This window comes from Cetorhinus maximus, chromosome 1, assembly GCF_964194155.1.
Source record: "Cetorhinus maximus chromosome 1, sCetMax3.hap1.1, whole genome shotgun sequence".
Lineage (NCBI taxonomy): Eukaryota > Metazoa > Chordata > Chondrichthyes > Lamniformes > Cetorhinidae > Cetorhinus > Cetorhinus maximus.
Window position 1 is genome coordinate 161,167,904 of NC_135879.1, and position 27,037 is coordinate 161,194,940.

At 41.7% G+C, this 27,037-nt stretch overlaps 1 protein-coding gene across 4 annotated transcripts in view; it reads right to left on the reverse strand.

Annotated features, from left to right (window-relative positions):
• ipo11 (importin 11) overlaps positions 1 to 27,037 on the reverse strand; it is a 712,707-nt gene that overhangs the window by 106,811 nt on the left and 578,859 nt on the right. For 3 of the 4 annotated variants that reach the window (XM_078549030.1, XM_078549021.1, XM_078549038.1), the window contains one exon: positions 19,025 to 19,109. The exons of the other annotated variant lie outside the window; for it this stretch is intronic. In XM_078549030.1, the coding sequence (XP_078405156.1) occupies positions 19,025 to 19,109 (85 nt within the window). The remainder of the gene's footprint in view (positions 1 to 19,024; positions 19,110 to 27,037) is intronic. 4 annotated transcript variants of the gene reach the window in all.

Genomic DNA, 27,037 nt, shown 5'->3' on the forward strand with positions numbered 1-27,037 from the left:
AATACTCCAGGAATAGTACACAAGACGTGTACTCCAGAACTTGCTACGTGCCCTAGCCAAGCTGTTCCAGTACAGCTACAACACTGGCATCTACCAGGCTATGTGGAAAATTGCCCAGGTATGCCTTGTACTCAAAAAGCAGGACAAATCCAAAATGGCCAAATACCGCCCCATCAATCTACTCTCAATCATCAGTAAAGTAATGGAAGGGGTCATCGACAGTGCTATCAAGCAGCACTTGCTTAGCAACAGCCTGCATACTGACGCCTAGTTTGGGTTCCGCCAGTGCCACTTGGCTCCTGACCTTATTATGGCCTTGGTTCAAAAATGGACAAACAAGCTGAACTTCTGAGGTGAGGCAAGAGTGACCGCCCTTGACATCGAGGCCACATTTGATCTAGCGTGGCATCAAGGAGCCCGAGCAAAACTGGAGTCAATGGGAATCAGGGGGAAAACTCTCCACTGGTTGGAGTCATACCTAGTGCAAAGGAAGATGGTTGTGGTTGTTGGAGGTCATCTCAGCTCCAGGACATCACCGCAAAGTTCCTCAGGGTAGTGTCCTAGGCTCAACTATCTTCAGCTGCTTCATCAATGACCTTCCTTCCATCATAACGTCTGAAGCAGGGATGTTCACTGATGATTGCACAACGTTCAGTACCATTCACAACTCCTCAGGTACTGAAGCAGTCCATGTCCAACTGCAGCAAGACCTGACGATATCCAGGCTTGGGGTGACAAGTGGCAAGTAACATTTGCACCACACAAGCGCCAGGCCAAAACCATCACCCCTTGACATTCAATGGTATTACTATCACTGAATCCTCCACTATCAACATCCTGGGGGTTACCATTTACCAGAAAATGAACTGGACTAGCCATATAAATACTGTGGCTACAAGAGCAGGTCAGAGGCTAGGAATCTTGCGATGGGTAACTCACCTCTTGACTCCCCAAAGCCTACCCACCATCTACAAGGCACATGTCAGGAGTGTGATGGAATGCTCCCCACTTGCCTGGATGAGTGCATCCCCCACAACACAAGAAGCTCGACACCATCCAGGACAAAGTAGCCCGCTTGATTGGCACCACATCCACAAACAAACATTCACTCCCTCCACCACCGATGCACAGCTGCAGCAGTGTGTACCATTTACGAGATCCACTGCAGGAATTCACCAAGATTCCTTAGACAGCACTTTCCAAACCCACAACCATCACCATCTAGAAGGACAAGGACAGCAGATGTTACTTACAGTGAGAGGTTGTGGTGGAAGAATTAATCCAGGCTGGTCTTTAGGTTAAAGCTAGTTTATTTTCAAGACAACTCCTCAGTGCTACTAACTTCCTAGTAGCTTCCACACAAAGTGTTCCAACTGTACCTTTTTATTCTATTTAGATGGGATAATTAATGCTCATCATCTGTTTAACTAGCAATTAGTTTTAACAAGATGATTGCCACATTCCCCTCTTTTCTTTTTAAATTAAAACTAAAAAACACTCGAACACTTTTTTTTAAACAAACAGAATGGTGCCATGCATTTCCACGTCTATAATTCCCGAATTTCTTTTACCACACATATATACACACAATTATTTGACAAAAACAATTTTTCATTGCATCATTGTAAGACACCCCTCTTCCAACACATTTAATAATTTCTTTGAGCAGGCACTTCTTTTTGTAAAAGTCTGATAGTTGGTGACTTGTGTCAACCCATTTTATCTGAGATCTCTTCTCTAACATCTTTTATGCTGACTAGATCTATTCGTAGCCTTTTTTCCGTGACACTTTTAGTGGAATGAACGTTGTCCCAAAGGGGCTGGTTATCAACATAACATTCTATGGGAAAACTTTTCCCACATTGCCCCTTATATAATATTTCTCTCAATACGTTGGATAAGTAAACCCCCATATCTGATGCCTCTACTAAGGCTAACGTTTCAGCAGCTAAGGTGCTTTTCATTATCCTTTTTATTTTCTTGGCCTCCCAAACCAGTGGGCAACATTTATCGTTCTTTCCTACCAAGAATATGATGAACCTTGCTGTGCTAGAGTACCCATCTGGAGGATTGGCACATGAAGCATCACTAAAAACGACCAACCTCATGTCTCCTGGATCACCCAAGGCTGGAAACTTGAGCACACATCTTTAAGAATTTAATTTTTTTTTTTAAGTGTTTTATTTGCTCTCAGAACTTGCTCAACTGTAGCATGTTTCATCATGGTATTCAGCTCCAACACACCATAACTAGCGTCAGGCCTAGTCTGAGTGCACAACCAGTTCAACTGCCCAATCAAACTTCTCAACTGTTCCATTTCTTCCTTGGTAGCAGGATCCTCTTTTTGTGAGGATCTACTACGAGTTATTGGGATATAATTAACATTTTCTAGATAAGATTGTTGATTCAATGTCACTCCTAACTTGCTCTGCTTAATGTCTAAGCCTATGTATTTAAAGGCCCCAGAAGCCTGACTTCCGACCTGGAATTCCTTCTTTATCTTCTCGATTACCCATTGTTCAAATTCTACAGATCACCCTCCCAGGAAATCATCAACATGCATGATAAAGATCCCAGCTACTTTCTCCTTATGGTACCTGTAGAACATCGTGGGGTCTGCCTTTCACTGAATGCAACCTGTTTCCAACAAGACAGACCTCATGGAAAAATACCATACTCTTGATGCATCATTCAACCCATAAACACAATTATTCAATTTCCATAGCTTTCCTTCTACATCCCTAGCTTCTTTGGGTGGTTTCAAAAAAACTTCCCTTTGAAACTTCTACCCCTGTAAAAATGCAGCCTTTATATCAATCAATTTGCATTCCCAGGAATAGGATGCAAAAATAACTAAAAATAAATCTTCATACCCACTTTCCCTGCAGTAGGCAAGCCCACTCTGATATCCTGATCTCCTAGTCTCTCTTCAAAGCCTCGGGCTACTAATCTCGCTTTGGCTTTATATGTGCCGTCTGGGAGTACTTTTTCTGTACAGATCCATCTGTGAGATAAAGCTGGCTGTCCTCTGTCAGGTATTTCAGAATATACCCCAAATTCCTTCCAACTTTCTAACTCTTTCCATTTGGCTTCCTTTGTCAGCTTACTTTCCAATTTATTAGCAGCTACTAGGATCTCTCTGTCATAAGGACTTCTACCTCTATTGAGATTGCTAGCTTGCTCTCTTGTCCTCCTTGTTAAGCTACAGCCTCTACTCACATTCCTCTCCCTTTCTGGACTGCTACTATATGATCGTCCTCCCATGTGAACAGAATTCCGTTCGCAAGTCCGTGATTTTTTCTAGGGTCACGACCGCTTTCTTGTCCACTATCAGAACTTATACTGCGCTTTCTGGGTTTCCACATCTTTACCTTGGTTTTGCCAATCGATAGGTCTTGTCTCCTGTCCTTCATCCTGCACATTTAGCCAATGTTTGTATTTACCAGTGGCCTTTACTGCTCTCCCTACGATGGTGGCATCCCTCCACACATTGGTCCCTTCTGGCATGTATGTTACCTTTGTTCCTACTTTGGGTAATTGCCCTTTTGGGCGAATAGCGTCGTCCTGTACCTCAGTATTATTTTGTTCATAGTCAGTCAACCCTGTATCTGCCGTCATCTGCTCCTCATAATTATTACTACTTTCCTATCACTCCCTATAACCTTGCCAGGTCCTTTCCACTCTTTCTGGCCTTCCCCTTTATAATATACCATGTCTCCCTGTCTAAACTGTATTTCTGATGGTCTTATGCGGTGCCGTGGGGCCCGCCGAATTTTCTCCGAAACCTCAGCTTTAATGAAAGCTTTTCTGCCCGCATGCAAAGCGTTCAGATGAGCAGAAAAAGTGGAGCTAATGTTAGTCCCTTCTAAAGCAGGGGGAGCATCTGATAACACCGAAGGTAACTTTGGATTTCTTCCATACACCAACTGATATGGATTGTCCCCCCCAACCATTTGCAGAGAGTTCTTTGTGTGCACCGTCCAAACTAGCGCTGTTTGCAGTTTACAACCAGGTTGATCAGCTAATATTTTATGTAATATGTCATCTATTACTGCATGGTTTCTTTCACAAAGACCATTACTAAACAGGCTCTCAACTGCAGTGTGCTTAACTATGATGTTTAAATTTTCGCACATATCTCAAAATTCCTCACTGGCGAATTCCCACCATTATCTGTGAGGAACTTTGTTGTGTTCTTAATCCTGTTCCTACCCATTTCCCCATGACCTTATCGACAATGGTCCTTTTGTCTTTGCTATGTATCACAGTGGATAGACTAAATCTGGTTGCCATATCTATGAAGTGTAGTAAAAAAAAACTCCTATCCTTGTCCCAAACTTTGGTCAAGGGGATAGAGGTGGTTCAGAACAAATACATTTCTGCAAAAGAAAAGGTTGGGACTCGCAACTCTAAACTCATGTAGATATTAAAAAGCATACGTATGGCAAATAAAGAAAGCTTATGTCAAATACTGAGACCGCAATCTGCAGAAAGCCTGGAGGAGTACAGAGTACAGGAGTGAAACTAAGAAGGAAATTAGGAAAGCAAAAAAAAGGCAAGAAAGTTATTGGTAAGTAAAATTTAGGAAACCACGATATTTTATAAATACATTAAGAGTAAGAGGATAACTAAAGCAAAAGAGGGATGATGCAGACACTGTAGTTAAAGAGGAGTGCAAAATATTGGCTATGATAAATAGTGACAGAGGAAGTAATGAGGGATTTAGAATTGTCGTAGTGGATGAATTGTATCCCAACAGTCTTAAGTGAAGTAAGAGAGGAAATGGAGGCTCTGACCATCACTTTTCAATCCTCTTTGGCTTCAGATATGGTGCCAGAGGGCTGCTAATATCATATTTTAAAAAAAGGGAGGGATTGACTAGCTATTTACCGGCCAGTCAGCTTAACTTTGATGGTGGGCAAATTATTGGAAATAATTCTGAGGCACTTCTAATCGTCCACTTAAAGAGGCACAAGATAACCAAGGACAGTTGGCATAGATTTGTTAAGGGAAGGTCATGTCTGACTAACTTGATCAGATTTTTTGAGGAGGTAACAAAGAGGATTGATGAGGGTAGTGCATTTGATATAGTCTACATGGATTTTAACAAGGTTTTTGATGAAATCCCACACAGCAGACTCATCAGAAAAGTAAGAGGCCCTGGGATCCAAATGATACAAAAATTGGTTGTGCAGTTGATAGCAAGGAAGAAAGCTGTAGACTACAGGAGGGTATCAATGAACTGATTAGGTGAGCAGAGAAATGGCAAATGGAATTCAATCCAAAGAAGTGTTTTTGGGGAGGCAAACTAGACAAGGAAATACACAATAAATGGTAGGATACTAAGTGTGGGGGAATAGAAGGGCCTTGGGAGTACATGTCTACAGATCTCTGAAGGTAGCAGTTAAGGTGGCATATGCAATACTTCCCTTTATTAGCTGAGGAATGGCATGTAAAAGAGAACAGAGGTTATGCTATAACTGTATAAAACACTAGTGCCACGACTCACTGGGGATAGTGCACTGTAATTCACTGTTCCCCAAGCCGCGACAAATGTGAAAAGTTTGACCAAACCACCAGATTCCCTCAATTCTACCTAACTGTTTAATTTAGGTTAACAGAATATGAGCACCAGGTTGGTAAACTCAATAAGTAAATAACTGTTTATTGAACAAATTATCTTTAATTAGTGGCAAAGAAATATGAACTGCTAACTTCTAACACTATAACTTAAACTCTCCCCCCCTTCTGAAATCCCTATGTACGCGCGCACACACAAGGCACACAAAACATGGATTTTAAAAGTGGGATAAAACAGGTCAATAGCACCAATCCAGAGTACAGGACTCGATGGATTGATTTTGATTGATGTCTTTCAAATTCCTTTCCGTTCTTGTTGATGACACGAGGTGGTCTTCCAGCACTTTCAGTATTTAGTCACTGGCTGAGAACTTGCTTTTCAATGTCTCTAAGAGTGGTTTTCTTCTTTTCCTTTTTACAGGGGTTTCCTCAGAGAGAGAGAGCAGGTTATAGAGTTATGAGGAAAAGAGACTTTAGATGTTTTCTCTTTGCAGGCCAGAAGCTTTCTGCTGCTTGCTACCACACCAAACTCTGGTCACCTGCTCAGGAGCCAATTGAAATGCAGTTGTCCCTTGGTCCATGACTCCTTTCCGGCACCATCCCGTCTTTCATGATGCACTGTGTTTCAGACATTGTATATATCTCTCATCCTGTTCCAGTGGACATGTCATTTAAACTGCAACCATTGTAATTCTAGTCCAAAGTCCAACAGAAAATAAAAGGATAAAAACAAAAAACTGCAGTTGCTGGAAATCCAAAACAAAAACAGAAATACCTGGAAAAACTCAGCAGGTCTGGCAGCATCGGCGGAGAAGAACAAAGTTAATGTTTCGAGTCCTCATGGGAGGACTCGAAACGTCAATTTTGTTCTTCTCCGCTGATGCTGCCAGAAAATAAAAAGATATGTTCTTTACAACAGTCCAACAGAAATAAAAAGATATGCTCCTAACACTGGTTAGGGCACAGCTAGAGTACTGAGTATAGTTCTGATCAGCACATTGTGGGAAGGATGTAATTGCACTGGAAAGCATACAGAAAACGTTGCAAGGAATGGATAATTTTAGTTATGAGGAAAGACTGAATAGACTGGAGTTATTTTCTTTGGAACAGCGGAGGCTGAGGGGACATATAAATGAGGTGTATAAAATTATGAAGGGAGATAGAGTGGATAGCAAGGACCTATTTCCTTTCTTCTCTCTCTTAGACAGTCCCTTCGGATCCAGGATGACTTGCTTTTACTCCGGTTCAATGGGTTCTAAGATGGCTGATAAGTCCAATGTGTGATCCACAGGCTCTGCCACATGTAGAGCAGGTGCTGCTCGAAGTATTGGGTAGATTGGTTGTTTGAAGTTGTGTGTGCTCCCTTCGATGCCTTGACTTCGCCTCTGCATGTTCCCGACAAAGTCTCTCAATATGTTTGATGGCTTCCCGAATGAGCCTTCTCCATTTTGATCAGTCACTAACCAGAAACTCCCATGAGTGGACAAGGATGTTTGATCCTCTTCGGGGATGCTTTGGGGGATATCCCTAAAGAGTTTCCACTACCCTCCTAGGAATCTTCTGTCGCAAATGGGTTCTGAGTAGAGAGTTGCTGCGAGGGTCTGGTGTCAGGCATATGAATGGCATGCCCCAACCAGTGGAGCTGGTTTAGAGTGATTAACTCTGGGCAAGTGTGCTTGTGAGAGGGCACTCATGTAGAATTGCCTTTCTTACCACCTGATTTGGAGGAACTTGCAAAGGCACCACTGGTGGTACTTCTCTAGTGCCTTGAGGTGCCAACTGTAGGTTGTCCAAGTCTCCAAAGCATATAGGAGCATGGGGATTATTACCATCCAGTCAACCATGACCTTAGTCTCAGGTTTGAGATCCTGGTCCTCAAATACTAACAAGGGAGTCAAAGGTTAATCAGGGTCAGGTGGAATGTGGAGTTCAGGCTACAATCAGATCAGCCATGATCTTATTAAATGGCAGAGAAGGCTCATGGGGCCAAATGGCTTTCTCCTGCTCCTAATTCATATGTTTGCATGTAATAGTCTTTTCCTCAGTTGGTTGAAGGCTGATCTGGCTCATTGGAGGCAACAATGACTTTCGTTGTCTATGTCTGCCTTCGTCAAGAGGTGGCTCCCAAGATGTGGTCCACATTTTCCAAGATCTCGCCATTGATCTTAATTGACAGTGGGAGGTGTCGTACTGTGGGAGCTGGTTGGAAGAGGACCTTAGTTTTCTGGGCATTCAGTGTAAGGCCCATTTTCTCATATGCTTCAGAGTAGGAGTCAACAATGACCTGGTGCTCAGTTTCTGTGTGGGCACACACAACGCCATGTACATACTGAAGCTCTATGATTGAAGTTGAAGTGGTTTTGATTTTGGAATGAAGGTAGCGTAGGTTGCACAGTTTCCCATCTGTTCTGTAGGTTATCTCCATGCCTCGGGGTAATTTGCTGGAGGTGGGGTGCAATACTGAAACAAGGAAAATGGAGAAGAGGATTGATGCAATGACAGCCTGGTTTGAACCCAGTTTTCAATGAGACAGGGTTTGTGGGGTTTAGCTGGTGAGCAGCACAGGTATGTCATCGTGGAGTAGGTGGAGGATGGTGATAAATTTATGTGGACAGCCAAATTTGAGGAGGTTGCTATATAAGCCTTCGTGGTTGACAGAGTCAAAGGCTTTTTGAGGTCAAAAGAGGCCATGTACAGTGGTTGGTGCTGTACCTTACATGTCAGCAGGGATTCCATCTGCTCCAGAGGCCTTGTTGTTTTCAATTGTTGAATGGCTTTTTCAACCTCATTCTGGATCATAGTAGTACTGAGACCAGGCTGGCAGGGGTATTGTGGAATGGAGTGGAGGATGTTCCAGCTGAACACAGAATCTTGCTTGAGGAGTTCTGCAAAATGTTCTCTCCAGTGAGCACTGACTGCCTCACTGTCCTTGATGAGCTCCCCTCCAATGCTTGGCTCTTAGCGGAGTGGGCCCTTGAGTGCTTGAGCTATAGATTGCTGGATCTCCCACATTCTTTTGACCTCCCATTTTTTCTTTATTTTGCGGGGTTTATGCACTACTGCTGCCATTAGCTATCTCTAGGATTGCTGTTTCTCTCCTGAGCCATCGTGAGGTTTCCAGTCAATGAAAGCTTTGCGCTTATGTTCAATTAGTTCCTGTATTTCTTGGTCATTTTCAGCAAACCTGTCATAATGTTTCCTGGTAGGGAGACTAAGGACCTCTTTGCGGGTGCTTGTTATGTAAGGATTCAGGTTCGACCAGGCACTATGGACACATTGTAGCTCTTGGCGGCTGCAGGTTGAGAGGTTGGCAGTGAGGCGCTGACTGAGAAGGACCACCGTGAATAGGAAAGACCTATTTCCTTTCGCAGAGAAGTCAATAACCAGGAGGCATTTGAGTTATTGGTAGAAGGATTAGAGAGGTGCTAAGATATTATATATCCAGAGGGTGGTGGGGTTCTGAAATTCACTACCCGAGAAGTATTAGAGACAGCAAACCTGCTCACATTTAAAAACTTGAATTATGCACTTGAAGTGCCGTAATCTATACCAAGAACTGGAAAGTGGGATTAGGTTGGATAGCTTTTTCAGATGGCATAGACAAGGTGAGCCAAATGACCTCCTCCTGTGCTGTATATTTTCTATGCTTATATCTGCCCTAGTATCTCTTGTGCCTTGTTGTCATATTTTGTGAAGCACCTTGGGACTTTTTATTACAATAAAGGCACTATATAAATACAAGTTGTTGTTGAATTGAAATACATTATCATGTCACAGTGATGGAAATCTCACATTTTATCTCCCACTTTCTAACACTTTCTTATGAATAATATCCCTCTACTAAAAAAAGTCTTAAGCAGTGTTTTCGTCCCCAAGTTAAACTGAATAGGTTCATTTCTCTAATCAGAAAATGTTCTTAAAATTATGTGAAGTATACTGCATTGGATGTGTGGAGTATCAATGAACAGTGCTGGAACTCTCTTTTTATTTGATAGGTTAGCTTGGGGGGGGTGAATTCCTTTGAAATGCTCTTTGAGCGGGAACAATTTGTGGTACACAATGAAACAGTACTTCAGTCTTTCATTTAGATTGCTTTTTGACAGGTTAGCAATAAACAATAGTCATTAACTGTATGTGCATTTTGATTGCATTTTCTTCACAGAAAAATGCTTGAATAATGCAGAAATAAAGTCAGAATAAATGTGTTTCATAGCTATTTGAAATTAGGTTTGTGTGTTAAAACAATTTGTAATTGAATTTGCATATTGAAACAATGTGCCAGCTACATTCAACTGTAATTATGACTTACAGACGTATACATTTGTATCTGGTTTAACAAATAACTGATGTCCTAGAAAAGATAAAGGATAGGCAACATTTTAAAAATGATGTACTTAGATATCTGCTATCAGCTAAGATACTTTAGCTGAAATCAAATGATTATTTGTGGAGTTAACTTTGTTCATCCATAATGTAGTGTGAGGAGGCAAGACAGAGGGGGGCGATTAGAAATGTTACGACCCACATAGAGATCGATAATTGTTTAAAGAGAAATCCAAACTTTCAGTTACAGCTGAAAGAATTACATGTACAAGATGTCATATTTTAAAACTTTTATTGTGTCAAATGACTAAAAAACACTATTGACTAAACACGATCATCTTTTGTAGACAACTTTTTAAACTGTAGTTATAAACGGTTCCTTGTTACTTATCATGGATTTCACTCTCTATGGAATTACAATTCTTATAACAAACAGTTCACAGCTGCTCCCAGCTTCCAATGGGTTGCTTCCTCTTTACTTTCCCAGCTTGGTAGCTTTGAATCCCAGAACTACCTTTCACCGTGAGTTACACTTTAGATTTCTTCTTCTATTTCCAAGCTAGGCAAATTTTTCAGTCTGCTTTAACTCCACTTAAACTAGGTCTTCAATCTCAGCATGAGCTCCCATCCTCATGGTGAACAAGAGAGTCTGCATTTTCTCTACTTAAGGTGCAGACTAGGCTGATTCTATCACTTGCTCTCTATCTCTCAGATGGCTGCAGGAGTGTGATGGAGTACTCTCCACTTGCCTGGATGAGTGCAGCTCCCACAACACAAGAAGCTTGACACCATCCAGGACAAAGCAGCCCGCTTGATTGGCACCACATCCACAAACATTCACTCTCTCCACCACTGACGCACAGTAGCAACAGTGTGTACCATCTACAAGATGCACTGCAGGAATTCAACAAGGCTCCTTCAACAGCACCCTCCAAACCCACGATCACTACCATCTAGAAGGACAAGGGCAGCAGATATATGTGAACATCACCACCTGGAGGTTCCCCTCCAAGTTACTCACCATCCTGGCTTGGAAATATATTGCTGTTCCTTCACTGTTGCTGGATCAAAATCCTGGAACTCCCTTCCTAACAGTGCTGTGGGTGTACCTACACCACATGGACTGCAGCGGTTCAAGAAGGCAGCTCACCACCCCCTTCCCGAGGGCAACTAGGGATGGGCAATAAATGCTGGCCAGTGAAGCCCACATTCCGTGAATGAATAAAAAAAAATGTTTTAAGTATTTCTATTTTCTTATATTAGACAGCCTTTCAGAGAATCTGTATTGTATCCTCTCTAAAGCAATATTCCTCCGATACTGAATACTGAAAACTCAATGCTAAACACAGTACTCTTAATGGAGGTCTTAAAAAGATTCTACACAAACTTAGCATCAACTCTTTAACTTTTGATATGCAGTAAAACCTAGAAAATCCATTAGCTTGCTTTTTTATGACCATTTCAACCTGAAGTGCTGTTTTAAATGTCCTGTGAACCTGTAACCCCCAACCCATCTGCTCTTGCACAGCACTAAGCCTACTCCAATTCAGAGTATGATTACTGCTTTTTTATAACCAAAATGCATCACTTCACACATTGAATTCCATCTGCCACATTTTAGCTTATTCTTTCATCTTAACAAAACCTCTTTGCAGCTTTCTTCGAATTTCTATACGATTAACTATGCCTCCTATTCTGGTATAATTTGGAAATTTTGCTACTCCCTCAAGTACTTTACCCATATTATTGATACACATAGTGAACAAAAGTGGCTCTAGAACTCAAATCTATGCAGCACTGCTGCCACTCTGAAAAACTGATCTTAATTCCTACTCTGTTTTCTCCCTTTGAACCAACTTTTAATCCAGAGGAGAATTTTCTCCTCGTCGGGCAGCTGCGCGCCGCCATTTTATGTGGGTAGGCCAATTAAGGCCCGCCCAGTGTGACGCACACCCGGAAACACTGAGCACTCCTGTGCGGGCAGAGGGAGGAGGGAGAGTTGGGGCCTGCACTCATTCACACATGCGTACGAAGAGCGCAGAAATCTCCGAGGCATGGAGCTGCCTCAGGGAGGCTACTTTGCTTTTGAAAAATTGAAATAAATAAAGAAAATTATTCAGACATGTCGTCTCAGCCTTTGACAGTTCGGCGGGCGCGCAGCTGACTCCGGTGTGCGCCCACTGAACTGAAATTCGGAATGACACGCAGCGACGTCAGGCCCCAGTTTATTGTCCTCCCTTTAATTCCATACCATTGAATCATTGAGTAACGTGACGTATAATACCCTATGATGGGTTTTAATATCTGCGCACACTATATTTACCCTCACCTATAAAGTATATTACTTCCTAAAAGAAATAGTTGAAGTTTGCCAGTCCATTTGCCATTAGTTAAAACCCTTTCTGTTACTTCATCAAAATAAACCAATTAGATTAGTCAAGGCACTTTTTGCCTTTTTGAAATTCATGCTGGCTCTCCCTAAGTTACTGAAACCTCTCCAAGTACCTTCTGATTTTTTTCCCTGGTTATTGTTTTTAGAACCATACCCATCACTGATATTAAACTGTTCAATCTGTATTTACTAAGAATGTCCTTACACCCATTCTTGAGTGAAGGTGTCACATTTGCCACTATCCAATCCTCTGGCACCTATCCCGTATCTAGGAAAGATTGGAATATTGTGGCAAGCCCTGCCACTATCTCCACTCCCACTTCTTTTAACAACCCCTGGGACGCAAGTCACCTGTTTATGGGTGACCAGGCTTCCAAGTTTTACTGAAACAGTCCGTTTTTTCATTAAACATCCCAATGTCTCAACAATTTCCTCAAAGTCATTCAAATGTCCCAGTTTTCAGCTTTTCCCTTTTTGCCAAATATAAACTTGGGAGCAGAGTGCGGGGCGGGGGGATCTGTGTGAAATTTCATCCTTCTTCCTGGAAAACAGCCATCAAATTGCATTGCATGGAGACCTGTATCCCACCCTATTCCCCCATCATCCCCTTGATGTTTCCAAGGGGGCTGTCACTACCTTTTTGGCACCGAAGATTCCATTGCTGCAATGAAGCCTTTTAAACATGTGACAGTTGGAAAGGCAGTTGCGTTGGTTAATTTCTGAACGACCATCCTCATAGTGCCCAGCTACTTGCCTCGCCTGCCTGATGTCACAGCATGTGCCACTCACCCAAACCTGAAACTGGTGCTCTGTAATCGCTCCACTCCTCAGCCCTCCTCCTGACAATCTCACTGGCTCCCGTTCTGGAAGCCACTCCTGCTGATGTGTCATCTGTATGGCTGCGAGAAGCTGTCAATCACTTCGCAGATTAGGATGATCCCATCCCACCAGTCTGGTTGGCCTCCAGAGCGGTATGTTTATAGCAGACAACTCAATTGCATAATTACTCTTTTATTAAACTTTAGAATGATTTGATTGATTAGGGAAAACATCAGTTAAAGCTGACTAGGAGTACGAATTGTAACCCAAGAATGGAATACTCAAGATGTACCTATTACCAGGTACAAATGCGTACATTTGTGGGAATCACATTCAATGATAAATGCAATCCTGCTGCATGCTAACACAATCTGCTGAGAATATGTATTCAACTGTAACTAAAGGGCTGGATTGCTGACAATGCTGTTCTGGGTTACTCATTCATAATTACTATTACAGAACAATCAGCTACCATTTTATGTTAACAATATTTAACCGTGAAATTTTACCATGAAACACTGATATTCACATTTTGTGAATTAAATTGTCAATCTGCAGACACAACTTTATTTAGAAGTACAGAAGAATGGCTGAATTGATATTGCAATTTAGCACTGCATCACCAACAATGAGCACCTTCACCACACCAGCTTTTCTTTCACTAGATCAGTAGTCTCTCCACACACATCACAGTTTCATTGCATATTGTTGTTTATTCAGAAGTAGCATACGATATGTAAAATTACAGCATACTTTAAACAGTACTGAAATGGTTTCATGATGGCTTGAAGTGTGTTCCAGGAGTAGGGATACTGAGTGACAGACTTAAAATGGCTGGGGGCTTTTTGGTGATTCAAAATCTACAGAATATGATAGAAATATCAGTATGCTCCCATTACACTGTGAGAGTGTAACTTCAGCAGCAAAAAGACAGTGTGAACCCAAATTGAATGGAGATTGGTCTTACAGAAAAGTTCAAGTGGAACAGAGGATTCTGGGATCTTGTGACAAAAAAGACTAAACCAAAATTTTTTTGAAGAAAATTAGGTAAAAATATCACAAACAAAAGTTTGTGGTCCGTAACTGCTGTCAACAATAATTGTGTGCCTTAATAGGGTTGGCAACTCTGACGAGACATGTTCTAAGAGATGTCATCACATGACCTCCTACTTTTAACTGCAGCTCCCCCAAACTCCTGCCATTGGTCACCCAACATTTGCATTATTGCGGAGCCTTGCTTCCCAAGGGTTTTCAATGGTCCCGGTTTTGCCTTTTGAAAATCTGGTCACCCTACCTATATAGTGACTGGCAACCCAAGACAGACAGTTATTTTTATTTCTTTTTGGAGGATGAATAATTTAGGAAAATGAAAGTTATTATTACTAAAAACAAAACATATGCCTACTTCATTTTGAGGTGCTTTCCATATTGTTCTACTCCTTGAATGGCTGGTTTATCTAAAGACATGTCTATCTTTCCATGTCATGGATAACGTTAAAGGCTTATTGCTTCCTTCAATATTGTTCCAACACATTTATGCCTTCCTCAAAAGCTGTTAACTCTTAAAATGGAGCACTGAAGCTTTACCAGAATCAATGGATTTATGACACTTAATCTTCAATAAACCTTGGCCAGTAAATTGGGTTTGTGAGTAATCTACATCAAGATGACACAATTGATCTTTCATCCTTTGTTAAGTTCAAGGATCCACTCTGCAAGGATAATTTCCCAGTCTTTAAAGGAAAAAAATATTATGTATCATGTTACCAATAGGACACAATAGTTAGGATCCCAGGATTCTTGTCAACAATGTTCTCTTTGTTGGTAAGGATATTACATAAACTGTGATTTGTCTTTTAAAGGTCAAGAGTAAACAAAATAATTTCTATAGTTTTAGATATTATAGCAAAGCATGAAAACGTTTCATCAACTGCAAGATAATGCTACTTTAAAAAGCTACCAAAACACAAGACAGCAAAATCAAACATAGATTTTCTGAAGCAGACTTAATTCTTTACCCATTCCCTGCAGATTACTCATCAAGATTCCATTGATAGAATGTGCACCCAGAAAATGAGTAACCAGGAAAATATTGCAATAGTTTAACCAGGAAAATACTCATGCCTGAACAATAATAATTCAAACAATGTCTTTCTTTAAAAGATTATTTTTGAGGCTACCAAGATTTGAATTTATCTGCTCTTTCTTTACAATTAAAGTATTTACAGGCCAGAAATAGGCCATTCTGCCCAATAGATCCATGACGGTCTCCACAGGAACCTCCTCCTACCCCTCCTCATTTAGTCCAAACATTTCCTTCTATTCCATTCCCTTGTATGTATTTATCTGGTTTCCCCTTAAAAGAATCTGTGCTATTCCCCTCAGCTACTCTCTGTGGGAGTGAGTTTCTTAAACTTGGGAGTAATAATTACGGAAGTAGCAATGCAGGTTGATAGGGACATAATAAAAGCAAACAAAGCATTGGAGTTCATTTCTTGAAAAACAGAGACATTAAATTAAACTTGTATAGAACCTTGATCAGACCACAGTCTCTGGGTAAAAAAGAAGCCTCTGGGTAAAGAAGTTCCTCCCCAATTCTCTACTGAATTTATTAGTGACTTATACTTATGGCCCCTAGCTCTGGTCATACCCAGAAGTAGAAATATCTTGTTTCCCTATCAAACCCTTTCATAATCCTGACGACCTCTATCAGGTCAAACCCCAGTCTTTTCTAGACAAAAAACCCGAGCATCTTGAATCTTTCCAGAGAGGTACAGCCTCAAGTGTCCTGGCATCCTTCTAGTGCATTTTTTTGCACCTTATCTATTGCCTCTTTTATCCTTTTTATAATCTGTAGACCACAACTATCCATGGTGTGCCAACTGTGGTCTAATCACAAGTTTAACATAACTTCTCTGTTTTTCAATCCAAGCCTCAAGAAATGAACTCCAATGCTTATTTGCTTTTATTATGGCCCTATTAACCTGAATTGCTACATTTGTGATTTGTGTCCCTGTACCCCCCCGCCCCGATATCTTTATTCCATTTGGACAATTTTTTCCAACAGTTATGTGGCCTCCTTATTTTTCCTACCAAAAATCACACTGACGTATATTGAAGTTCAGTTGCCAATTACACGTCCATTCTGCAAGTTTATTAATATCTTCCAGCATTTTGTCATAGTCCTTCATATTAACTTTATCCAGCAATACAATGTCATGCAAAAACATTCAAACTGTTCTTTCGATTTCAGAATCAAAACTGTTTCCGGAAATAGTGAAAAATAGTGGTTCCAGGACTGATCCTATACTCTTCTTAGCCTCCTTTCTTCCATTTTAATTGCCTTTTAACTTCCTTTATTCTCCATGACATCCTAAAACATTCTAGTTGGATCTTAAACTATACTGTATTGTAATAATTACTCCCAAAGTGCTCACCCAAATTGAGCTCATTTACCTGTTCTATTTTAATACACATAACCAGATCTAGAAAAGCCTCCATCCTTGTAGATTTAGTAACGTGTTACTTAGGAAGGAAGTCCTGTATACATTTAAGGAAGTACAACTCCTTTCTTTCATGTACTCCTCCTCTGTCCCTACTGAAGGATTGAAGATAGGCAGGTTTCACTAAAGGACCAGACTACATTCTAAAATTCCATCATCAGCAATTGAATATCTTGTTTGAGCATTCCTTGTTTCATGGCTTCATGAATGATTTAATACATAAGGTACCACAAATCATTCATAACTACAGAAAGCTAGACTGGATGGTAGTCAAATTTCAAATATATAATATACTGTGGCAACCAAAGCCATTTAACTCTGATAGCAAGAAAAAGTTATAAAGCAAAATGAATGCCAACTGCCCAAATCCTTCCACTATATGCAGTAATTTTAGATCTATCCAGTGCCAGGAACATAGCTTTGTTATTTGATAGCATTGGATATATTCTTCTACATGTTATGATCCCCAGCTGAGGTTACCACTGGACAAGCCTGATCCCAGGGTGGAACCCAGTTCGACTGATCCTAAATTTTATTTGTTTGTTTAGATATGTGGAAAGTAGCTACTGAACAGTTACAGGCGTCAGCTGATGAGCTTTTAACAAAAGAATAAACATTTATTAAACAACGAAAGATGAACTATGTTACAATACTCCATTATCCACAACTATACCTTTACAGATATATACAGATTTGTAAGGACAACACGAGTTACAAAAACTGTCTTATACTCTAACAGTAAGTACACAATCCATGTAAACCAATTGGCACCTGTGGTCAGACACACCACACTCTTGAAACCAAATGACGGATGTCACCTCAACCAGATGCTATGGATCTCTCATCAACTCCCCCCCAGATGCTTGTTACACAGTGAGCCAACTGGTCTCACTGCACTCCGTCTTTCACACGAGGGTTTCCAATCTCCATTTTCCAAGAACTCACCTTGGACTCTTCTCCCAAGCCGACCCTTTCTCTCAGACACCTTCTGCAAGGGTTCACCTCCAGGGTTTCAAACTCTCCTTCCGATGTTCCTCTCCCCTAGGTCACCACATGCATTCAAGTTGTCTTGCATGCATTCTCTCTTACCGACTCAGCTGTCAACAGTACACCACTGCTTCAAATGCCCATAGCAAAGAGTTACAGACCTTCAGTTGTCTCTTTGGACCTTCTTGCCTCCTGCAAGTTGTTCTCACTTTAAATCTGCTTTCTGGAATTTTTGTCTCTTTAAATCTGAAGCTTGGAGCCTTCCTCTCGGCCCCTCACTCTTAACTTCACTTAACAGGGCATTTTCAAAGCTCCTTTCCTCTCCTTTGACTAGAAGGTCTTCTTGGACTTTCTCTTGTTCCACTCCCCTGGAATTTGGGGTCTTTTCTTTAGCTTGGGACTGGCCATCTGTGTCCTTTGCTCCAGTCTCTCCTGGCAGCTATTTTCAACCAATTTCAGCTTGAGACTGGCTTTCTGTCCCTTCTAGGTGGCTTCTGTTTGGCAGCTGTCTTCAAACTGAACTCAAAACTGCTGTTTCTTTAGTTTTTCTGTGAATGTCTATGGAAGGGACCTGCTTCTCTGGACCCCTGTTGCTGGGCAACAGCCCAGTTTCTCTACTCGTTTGTTTAACTTAGCTGCCACAGTCGTAACCCCATTAGAAATGCAGATACCTTTTAAAGTGAAACTAAAACTCAATTTGACCTTTTCTTAACACACAGATGCAGAAATACAAATCAAACTTAAACTTTAAAGCTAAAACTCATTCCTAACACCAACAAATACAATTATGACTTACTTAAACTCTATTTCCTAACATGTATTTGAAATCTTTGGAATTGTCTAGCCCAGGGGGTTGTGAATTCTCTATTGTTGAACATATTTATGCTGGGATAGACAGAGTTTTGGACTCTCAAGAAATCAATAGATACGAGGAATGGGTGGAAAAGTGGAGTTAAAGCTGATGATCAATCATGATCACACTGAACGATGGGGTAGGCCCAAGGTGCCGCATAGTCTACTCCTGCTCTTAATTCTTATGTTCTTAAATTTGCTAATGCCATGCACCATTCTATGTCTGACTGGAGAGCCAAACAACATATTGTCCTGCTTCTGTCTGCTTTATATTAATCTATTAGCCTCATGACACTCACAGTTAAGACTTACACATGACAAAGGGCCACCTGGGCATGGTACTCAGATGATGACAGATGCTCTGTGAAGAGTCACAGGAGTGACCCCTTCAAATGAAGTATATGATGGGCCATGAAAATTGGTAAGAAAAAAACCTTTAAAAATCCAATATCCTATGTAGCATATTGCTAAAGCATAAAGGTTTTAGTTCTGTTAAATCCTCTTTCTTTCAGTTAAAATTCTCTAACATCATCAACTCTCGATGACAGGTTGTAAAATATTTACTTACCAGCTTCTTCCTTCGGTCTTGTTCAGTTGGGGGTTCTTCATCATCACTTACTTTTTGCTCTTCAAAATGTGACATCACCATACAGCTATATTTAGAGAATAAACATAAGTATTTAATATAACACAAGGCAGGATTTTTCTGCTAAGTTATGTTAGTTTTCTGATGCTATTCATGGGTGGGTGTGGAATGGCAAAACAAATAGAAATCTGTTTCCACCGGATTCCTGCCCATATTTATGGATGCTCGCACACTGAAATAGAGTCATAATATTCAAGTGGCAAATCATTACGTGCTTGTCAATACTGAAATACAGCAATATTAGCAAAGAGACACACAGGATACTGATAACTGCATTTTTCAGCTCGACACTATAGGAATGATATTTCATTAGAACAATGCAAATGACAGCATGATATGTTGGAATGTGTAAAATAATGGAATAGTGGGACAGGGTAGCTAGAAGCAAGCTGTCTCAAGTAGTTGAGTGGTCAACAAGAGGCCACAGATACAAGATTAAATGTAAGAGATTTAGAACAGAGGACAGGCTGCAGAAATCACTTCCAGGCTTAGGTGGAATGCTTCAGCAGTTTTATCACCTCAGCTGATTTAATTCTGCTCCCTCACACTTTTCGTTGTTAATCTGAAGTTCAATTATACCATTAGAGCCCACTCGCTGTGAAATGTCTTGGCTGTGCTCCCACTTGAAGGTGTTACTTTGCTGCAAGCGAATCATATATAAATACGGTTTCTACCACACCTCTGGCATCATGGCTTTCCTTCACATGACCTTATCCAAACAAAAACAGGCTAACTACCTCAGTGTAAATTCACCGAAAGGAAAGCTGAGCATTTCCTCTTTGGGCTGGAGATGTGAGTCGGGTGCAGGATGAACAATCTTCTGTGAATGAAACTAGAATTGATCTATAGCCAGGTTGTCTGGGAGTGTGAATCGTGGGGCTGCTTTGGAGGAGATAAAGTACTTAATCATTTTGTGCAAACACTGAGGATGTATAAATATGAATGCAATTATCAGGTTTCTTGACATAACTGAGCATCTGTGCCTCAGCAGGTCAAGCTTTCATAGCATGTTGTTGCAGACAAATGCAGTCTCCTTGGCCTTCTTCCCAGGTGGGCATGCAATGGCAACAGCTGTCAAGGCCACCATAGCCCTGAATTTCTTTCCCTCCAGCTCTTTCTATGGATCTGGTGGTGACAGCTGCAAGAGCCACCACTTAACATCCACTTTGCTACTGATAAAGACCATCAGAACTAGAAACTTCTTGCTTTTGCTGCAAAGGCGAGATTCCCACACTATGGGGAGTCATGTGACACCGACACATGTGGTAATCCAAGTGCTCTCAGCCTAAGTTAATTGGAAGGGAATCCACTCCATTTATATTCAGCTAGCATGTGACCAAAGATTTTAATGCATGTCTATGCAATATATCCTGGAAGCTTCTATTCCATGTCAGTCACATCTCCCACAGATCTTCGCACCTCCAAGCAGAGTGAGCAGGTAGCTCCTTAGAGATGAATGCTACGCAATAAGGACACGGCTGATGAAAACTGTAAGGAGCCCCAGCACTGATGTAAAGGAAAGATATAACTGAAGCCACATGAGCACAAGGTTGCTCATAGAGTAGGCATTGGGATCCTGAAGACGTTGATTCAGATGCCTGGTCTTTCAGGTGCTCTTCAGTATGTATCAGCAAAGGTGTCCAGAATAATAGTGGTCTATTGTGCCTTCCATAACACAGCATTGCAGAAAGGACCAGAGTTGCAGGGTGGTGATGGCTGCTCTACAACGTCAGAGGAAGAAGAGGAGGAGCCTGAAATGGCCAGGTGCCTGCAAACACCTGCCAGTTTGCCAGTGAAGCCTGTGATGGACTCATCTAGGCATGATGCAAATAAACTAAGTTTGTGAAGTCATAGAGTACAATAAACAATGCTGAACTCGCCTTGCACTCTGTCTAACCAAACCCCCACACCCCCAACAAATCTTCCTCATAGTCAGAAATTCCTCCATCTCATTCACACCCTATTGTCTATCTTCCACCATTCTCCTCAAAGCTAGCCTTGAAAGGCTAGCAGCAACAATGGAAGTGAATGAAGCACAGAAACTTGAAATAAAGTGCATGATTCATTTACATTTTACGATACATTAACACAGTGACATTTTTATAATCACCCAAGTCTACCTGTTCTTCTTTCCATTTCCAATTACCTCTACTTGGTGTTACCCCTGCGACTCTATTGAAACTAGAGGCAGGCAGCTCATTACTCTGCTCTCACAGCTGAGATACTCATGGCAGACATCCTCTGGGCTTTGGTATCCGAGGGCCCCGCCACAGACCAACTCTGCAGGGGTGTTGGGAGTTGGTGTGGGGGGGGGGGGGGGGGTGTGAAGGTGGGCAGATTTGGTCACTGGAGCGGGGGCAGCATGTGGTTCTGTTTGAGCAGGGTCAGTGGGTGGGTTGGGGCAGAGGTGCGGCATGAGATGTAGGAGAGTGCCGTGATCATGGTCCCCACTTCTACGTGCCCGTTCTCCATCTTTCTGTAATGGTCCACCTGTACCACTCTGCCAGCCAAGAGCAGGAGAGCACTTTGCTGACCTTCAGTGAACTAATGAGTTGAACAGCCAAGGTAAGTCTATCTTCCATCTTATATGAAGTGACAAATTGAGTCTGCAGGCCATTGGTCAGGCAGGCATGTACTTGGTTGCTTGCTACTGATTCTCCATGTAGGTGGCAAGTCTTTTCTTGGAGGCGGACATCAGCCTAAAATCCAAAGACATAATGGCACACATATTTGAGATAGATTCCTTCTATCTCTCTTCAAGATTGGACAATGTCTCTGGTAATGCTGACATAACGTCACACATTCTCTGCTGCTGCTCCAGGATTATCCTCTTCATGGATAACTCCAAGGCTCCGCATCTGCATCCAGCTGAGCAGAGCTTGGAGGGTCTAGTGTTCTCTGATAGGAACTCTCCATGTCTGTTCTTGTCTCCAATGCTTGCTCCTGCTCACTTGTAATGTGTGACTCAACATGTGACATGTCAACATGTAGCTATCTTCCCTGGAGTCCCCACTGAGATGTGTGTATCTGATCTGGTGGAGGGTTCAGAGGGGTTATGTGCAGAGGGCAGTGCTTCCTCAGAGTGTGCAGCCTCCTCTGAGAACTCCTCTGCCTTCTCCCGGTTTCTGGTTGTGGGAGGCGGGTGGAAGGAGGAGCAAGGGTCCAGATGTTGTGGTTCACATGAGTACCAATGACATAGATAGGACTAGGAGGTTCTACTTAAGGATTATAAATGGCTCGGAGTCAAATTAAAAAGCAGAATCACAAAGGTAATAATATCTGGGTGGCTACCTTAGCCACAAACAAATTAGCATAGGGTAAATAAGATTAGAGTGGAGTGCATGGCTCAACGATTGATGTGGGAAAAATGGGTTTTGATTTATGGGTCAGTGGCGCTAATTGTGGGGATAGAGGGAGCTGTACCTTCCCCTGAACTGCGCTGTAACCAATGTCCTGGCGAATCGTAAAACTAGGACTGGGGGGAGGGCTTGAAACTAAATAATGTGGGGGGTGGGAGATTTGTTAATTTAAAGGGAAAGGACAAGGCAAGAGAGCAGGGTAGTGATACGGGTAATGATAACCAGAGTGTGACAGGGAGGGACAGAGCGCAAAGGCTCTGAATCTGATGCATGCAGCATTCTTAACTAAATGGACAAATTGATAGCAGAAATAGAAATAAGTATGATCTGATTTCAATCAAGTCTCTGTGATGGCTATGTGCCCAAGGCTGGGACCTGAATATTCAAGAGTATTGACATTTCAGAAAGACAGGAAGGGAAAGATGGTGTCATTGGATGCCCCTCGAATCGAAATCTTTTTATTTGCAAATGAGATTTGCTTAATTAGCCACCCAACTTCAGATTTGTTCCATGATTCTCCCACCAATGAAGTTAATTTACCTGTTCCAACTTAAAAGAATAGCAGATGTTTTTGTTAAAAGAATAGCAGGTGGTTTTTGATATCACTATTTTTTTTATTCATTCCAGGGATGTGGGCTTCACTGGCTTGGCCAGCATTTATTGCCCATCCCTAATTGCCCCTTGAGAAGGTGGTGGTGAGCTGCCTTCTTGAACCGCTGTGGTCCATGTGGTGTAGGTACACCCACAGTGCTGTTAGGGAGGGAATTCCAGGATTTTGACCCAGCAACAGTGAAGGAACAGCAATATATTTCCAAGCAAGGATGGTGAGTGGCTTGGAGGGCAACTTCCAGGTGGTAGTTTTCCCATGTATCTGCTGCTCTTGTCCTGCTAGATGCCAGTGGTGGTGAGTTTGGAAGGTGCTGTCTAAGCAACCTTGATGAGCTTCTGTTGTGCACCTTGTAGATGGTACACACTGCTGCTACTGTGTGTCTGTTGTGGAGGGGGTGCCAATCAAGCGGGCTGCTTTGCCCCAGATGGTGTCAAGCTTCTTGAGTGTTGTGGGAACTGCACTCATCCAGGCAAGTGGAGAATATTTCATCACATTCCCGACTTGCACCTTGTAGATTGTGGACAGGCTTTGAGAAGTCAAGAGGTGTGTTACTACAGGATTCTTACCCCCTGCCCTGCTCTTGTAGCCACTGTATTTATATGGCTAGTCCAGTTCAGCTTCTGGTCAATGGTAAACCCCCCCAGGATGTTGTTAGTGGAGGATTCAGCAATGGTAATGCCACTGAGTGACAAGGGGCCATGGTTGGATTATCTCTTGTTGGAGATGGTCTTTGCCTTGCACTTGTGTGGTGCGAATGTTACTTGCCACTCGTCAGCCCAAGCCTGGATGTTGTCCAGGTCTTGTTGCATTTGAACATGGACTGCTTTAGTATCTGAGGAGTGGTGAGTGGTGAATTTTGTGCAATCATCAGCGAACATCCCCACTTCTGGCTTTATGATGGAGGGAAGGTCATTGATGAAGCAGTTGAAGTTGGGCCTATATATTCAAGAAAACTAGTTGATGGATAGAACTGGAGCCAATCTTTTCACATCTTTATATTTATTTAGAGTTGCACATTACAAGCATACACTTCCTAACCAGACCACCACAGTTTTAGTCTGTGCCTATTTATAACAGACTTAAGTGAATACCCAGTTAATGCCCATCCGCACATGATTAAACACAATTAATATGCAATTAACATGCCATCTATATTCAATTAAAGGTACATTGTTGTGAAATTAATGTAATTCTCTTTTGAATTCACTCAATGAAACAGCAGTCACACTGAAGGAGCATTAATGAGAAAAATTAAAATGATTGTCAGATTACCAGAGTAAAGGCTTAAATTGCTCAAATATCACATCTGAATTTGTTATGTAAATTTCAGAGTAATTTTAAGAATCAATGATACTTCAAAATTTCTTTCTTTTCTAGATTTAATGTTCATTAAAATAATGCAATATGAATTAGCATCCAGCAATAGTATAGATTAATGTCCCTGCTTGTAGAATATAGTCCTTTAGTACATCTGGTTCTACAGCACCTTGCGCATTCACCATTGTACAGGAATGAATGCAATATTACTGTGATAAACCTGCCACTTTATTTATGCAATATTAATAAATCACCTTTCCATTTCACACATAACGGCAAATGAAAACCTTGAATTGCTTAACCTATAACTGTTGGCCTGATGTGATGCAGCAATAGCATTTCCATCATATCTACTGCAGAACATAAACTTTCACTGCACTAATTTTATAAAGCAAGTGGAAAATAATGGATACATTGAACTGACCTCACTTATTGTAAATCACGACGCTCTATTGTAACATATAATCTTTGGGTTAAATGAGAACAGTTTTCATACTTTTGCTTTTGTTAACGGTGGAGCTCATACCAAACATTAATGAACACAGCACTCCATACAGTTGTTCTTTGGCTTTATTGAAGGGATAAAAACTAAAATTGAAATCTAGTTATCACAAAGTAACATTCGGTTTATTTATTTAGTCAACTTCCATCATGAAGCATTAAAGTGCATCAGGCCCAATGTGCATTACTGTAAACTTCAAAATGTTGATTTTGAAAAAACAGAACTAAGGTGCACCGTGGCATGGCCTGCACTGGCGGTACAGAGGGAAAGCCACTATAAATATGCAATGGGATCGGCTCCACTTAATTTGAACAGAATGGAATGATGAGATTGTCCTTTTGGGACGGTGGGGTGGGGGTGCAGGTCAGAAATTTTTAAGAGGCAGCAATCCTAAAGAGCTGCAGCCTATAAATGAAGGGGAGGATATAATGGTGTACAAAAACAAGCTAAATGTTCACAATAATATTGCAGCATTGCTTTCTTTAATGCTATAGAGTTGGGGATTCTGTTGCAGGAGGTGCAATTTGGGACTGAGGACCACTCTCTAATAAAAATATAGGTACAAACAGGGAGATCAATGATGGACTGAAAGCAGCCATCCAGGTCTCTCCCACCTGACTGCAAATCAGCAAACTCAATCTGGCATGTGACCATTGTTTATACTCTTTCATTATGCCTAAAATGTGTACAGCAATTTTGTGATTACCTCGCTGAGCTCATAATCTAGAGGTCTGGATTAATAATCCACAAATGCAAGTTCAAATCTCATCATGGCAGTTGAAAATTTGAATTCAGCTTTAAGAAGCTGGTCCCAGCCCGTGACTATAAAGTTGTCAGGTTATTGTAAAAATCCAAATTGGTTGAATGTCGTCCTTTTAGGAAAGAAACCTGTTGTCCTTATACAACTTGGCCTATATGTGACTTGTATTCCACCCTCTAAAGTGGTCTGCTAACATCTGTCAATCCAATACAAATCCTGGACCCCCTTCACCCCCCCACCTGATATAATTGTGGGAACAGCATCACAATACATGTGGCAGTAGTTCAGGAAGGGGACCCACAACCATGTTTTCAGGGCAACTAGGGGTGGGCAAAAAATGCTGGCATGGCCACATCCTGGGAATGAATTTTATTAAAAGTTGGATTTCATCTTATTTTTCAGCAGCCATAGTTACATATGTTAGCCCTGTTTTTCTTTCTAATTCATTCATGGGATGTAGGTGTCGTTGGCCAGGCCAACATGTATTGCCCATTCCTAATTGCCCTTGAGAAGGTGGTGGTGAGCTGCCCTTTTGAACTGCTGCAGTCCATGTGGTGTAGGAACACCCACAATGATGATAGGGTAGGAGTTCCAGGATTTTGACCCAGTGACAGTGAATTTCCAAGTCAGGATGATGAGTAGCTTGGAGGGGAACTCCCAGGTGGTGGTGTTCCATGTGTCTGTTGCCCTTGTCCTTCTAGATGGTAGCAGTCGTGGGTTTGGAAGGTGCTGTTGAAGGGGCCTTGGTGAGATCCTGCAGTGCATCGTGTAGATGGCACACACTGGTGCTACTGTGTGTTGGTGGTGAAGGGAATTAATGTTAGTGGATGGGGTGCCAATCAAGCAGGTTGCCTTGTCCTGGATGGTTTCAAGCTTCTTGAGTATTGTGGGAGTTGTGCTCATCCAGGCAAGTGGAGAGTATTCCATCACACTCCTAACTTATGCATTGTATATGGTGGACAGGCTTTTGGGAGTCAGGAAGTGAGTTACTCGCCACAGATTTCCTAGCCTCTGACCTGCTCTTGTTGCCACAGTATTTATATGGCTAGTCCAGTTCAGTTTCTGGTCAATGGTAACCTCCAGGCTATTGATAGTGGGGGATTCAGCAATGGTAATGCAATTGAATGTCAAGGGGTGATGGTTAGATTCCCTCTTTTTGGAGATGGTCATAGCCTGGCACTTGTGTGACACGAATGTTACTTGCCACTTGTCAGCCCAAGCCTGGATACTGTCCAGGTCTTGGTGCATTTGTGTGGCGTGAATGGTGCTGAACATTGTGAAATCATCAGCGAACATCCCCCTTCTGACCTTATGATGGAAGGAAGGTCATTGAAGCAGCTAAATAGGAGTTTCTGCAGCATTGTCCTGGAACTGAGATGGTTGACCT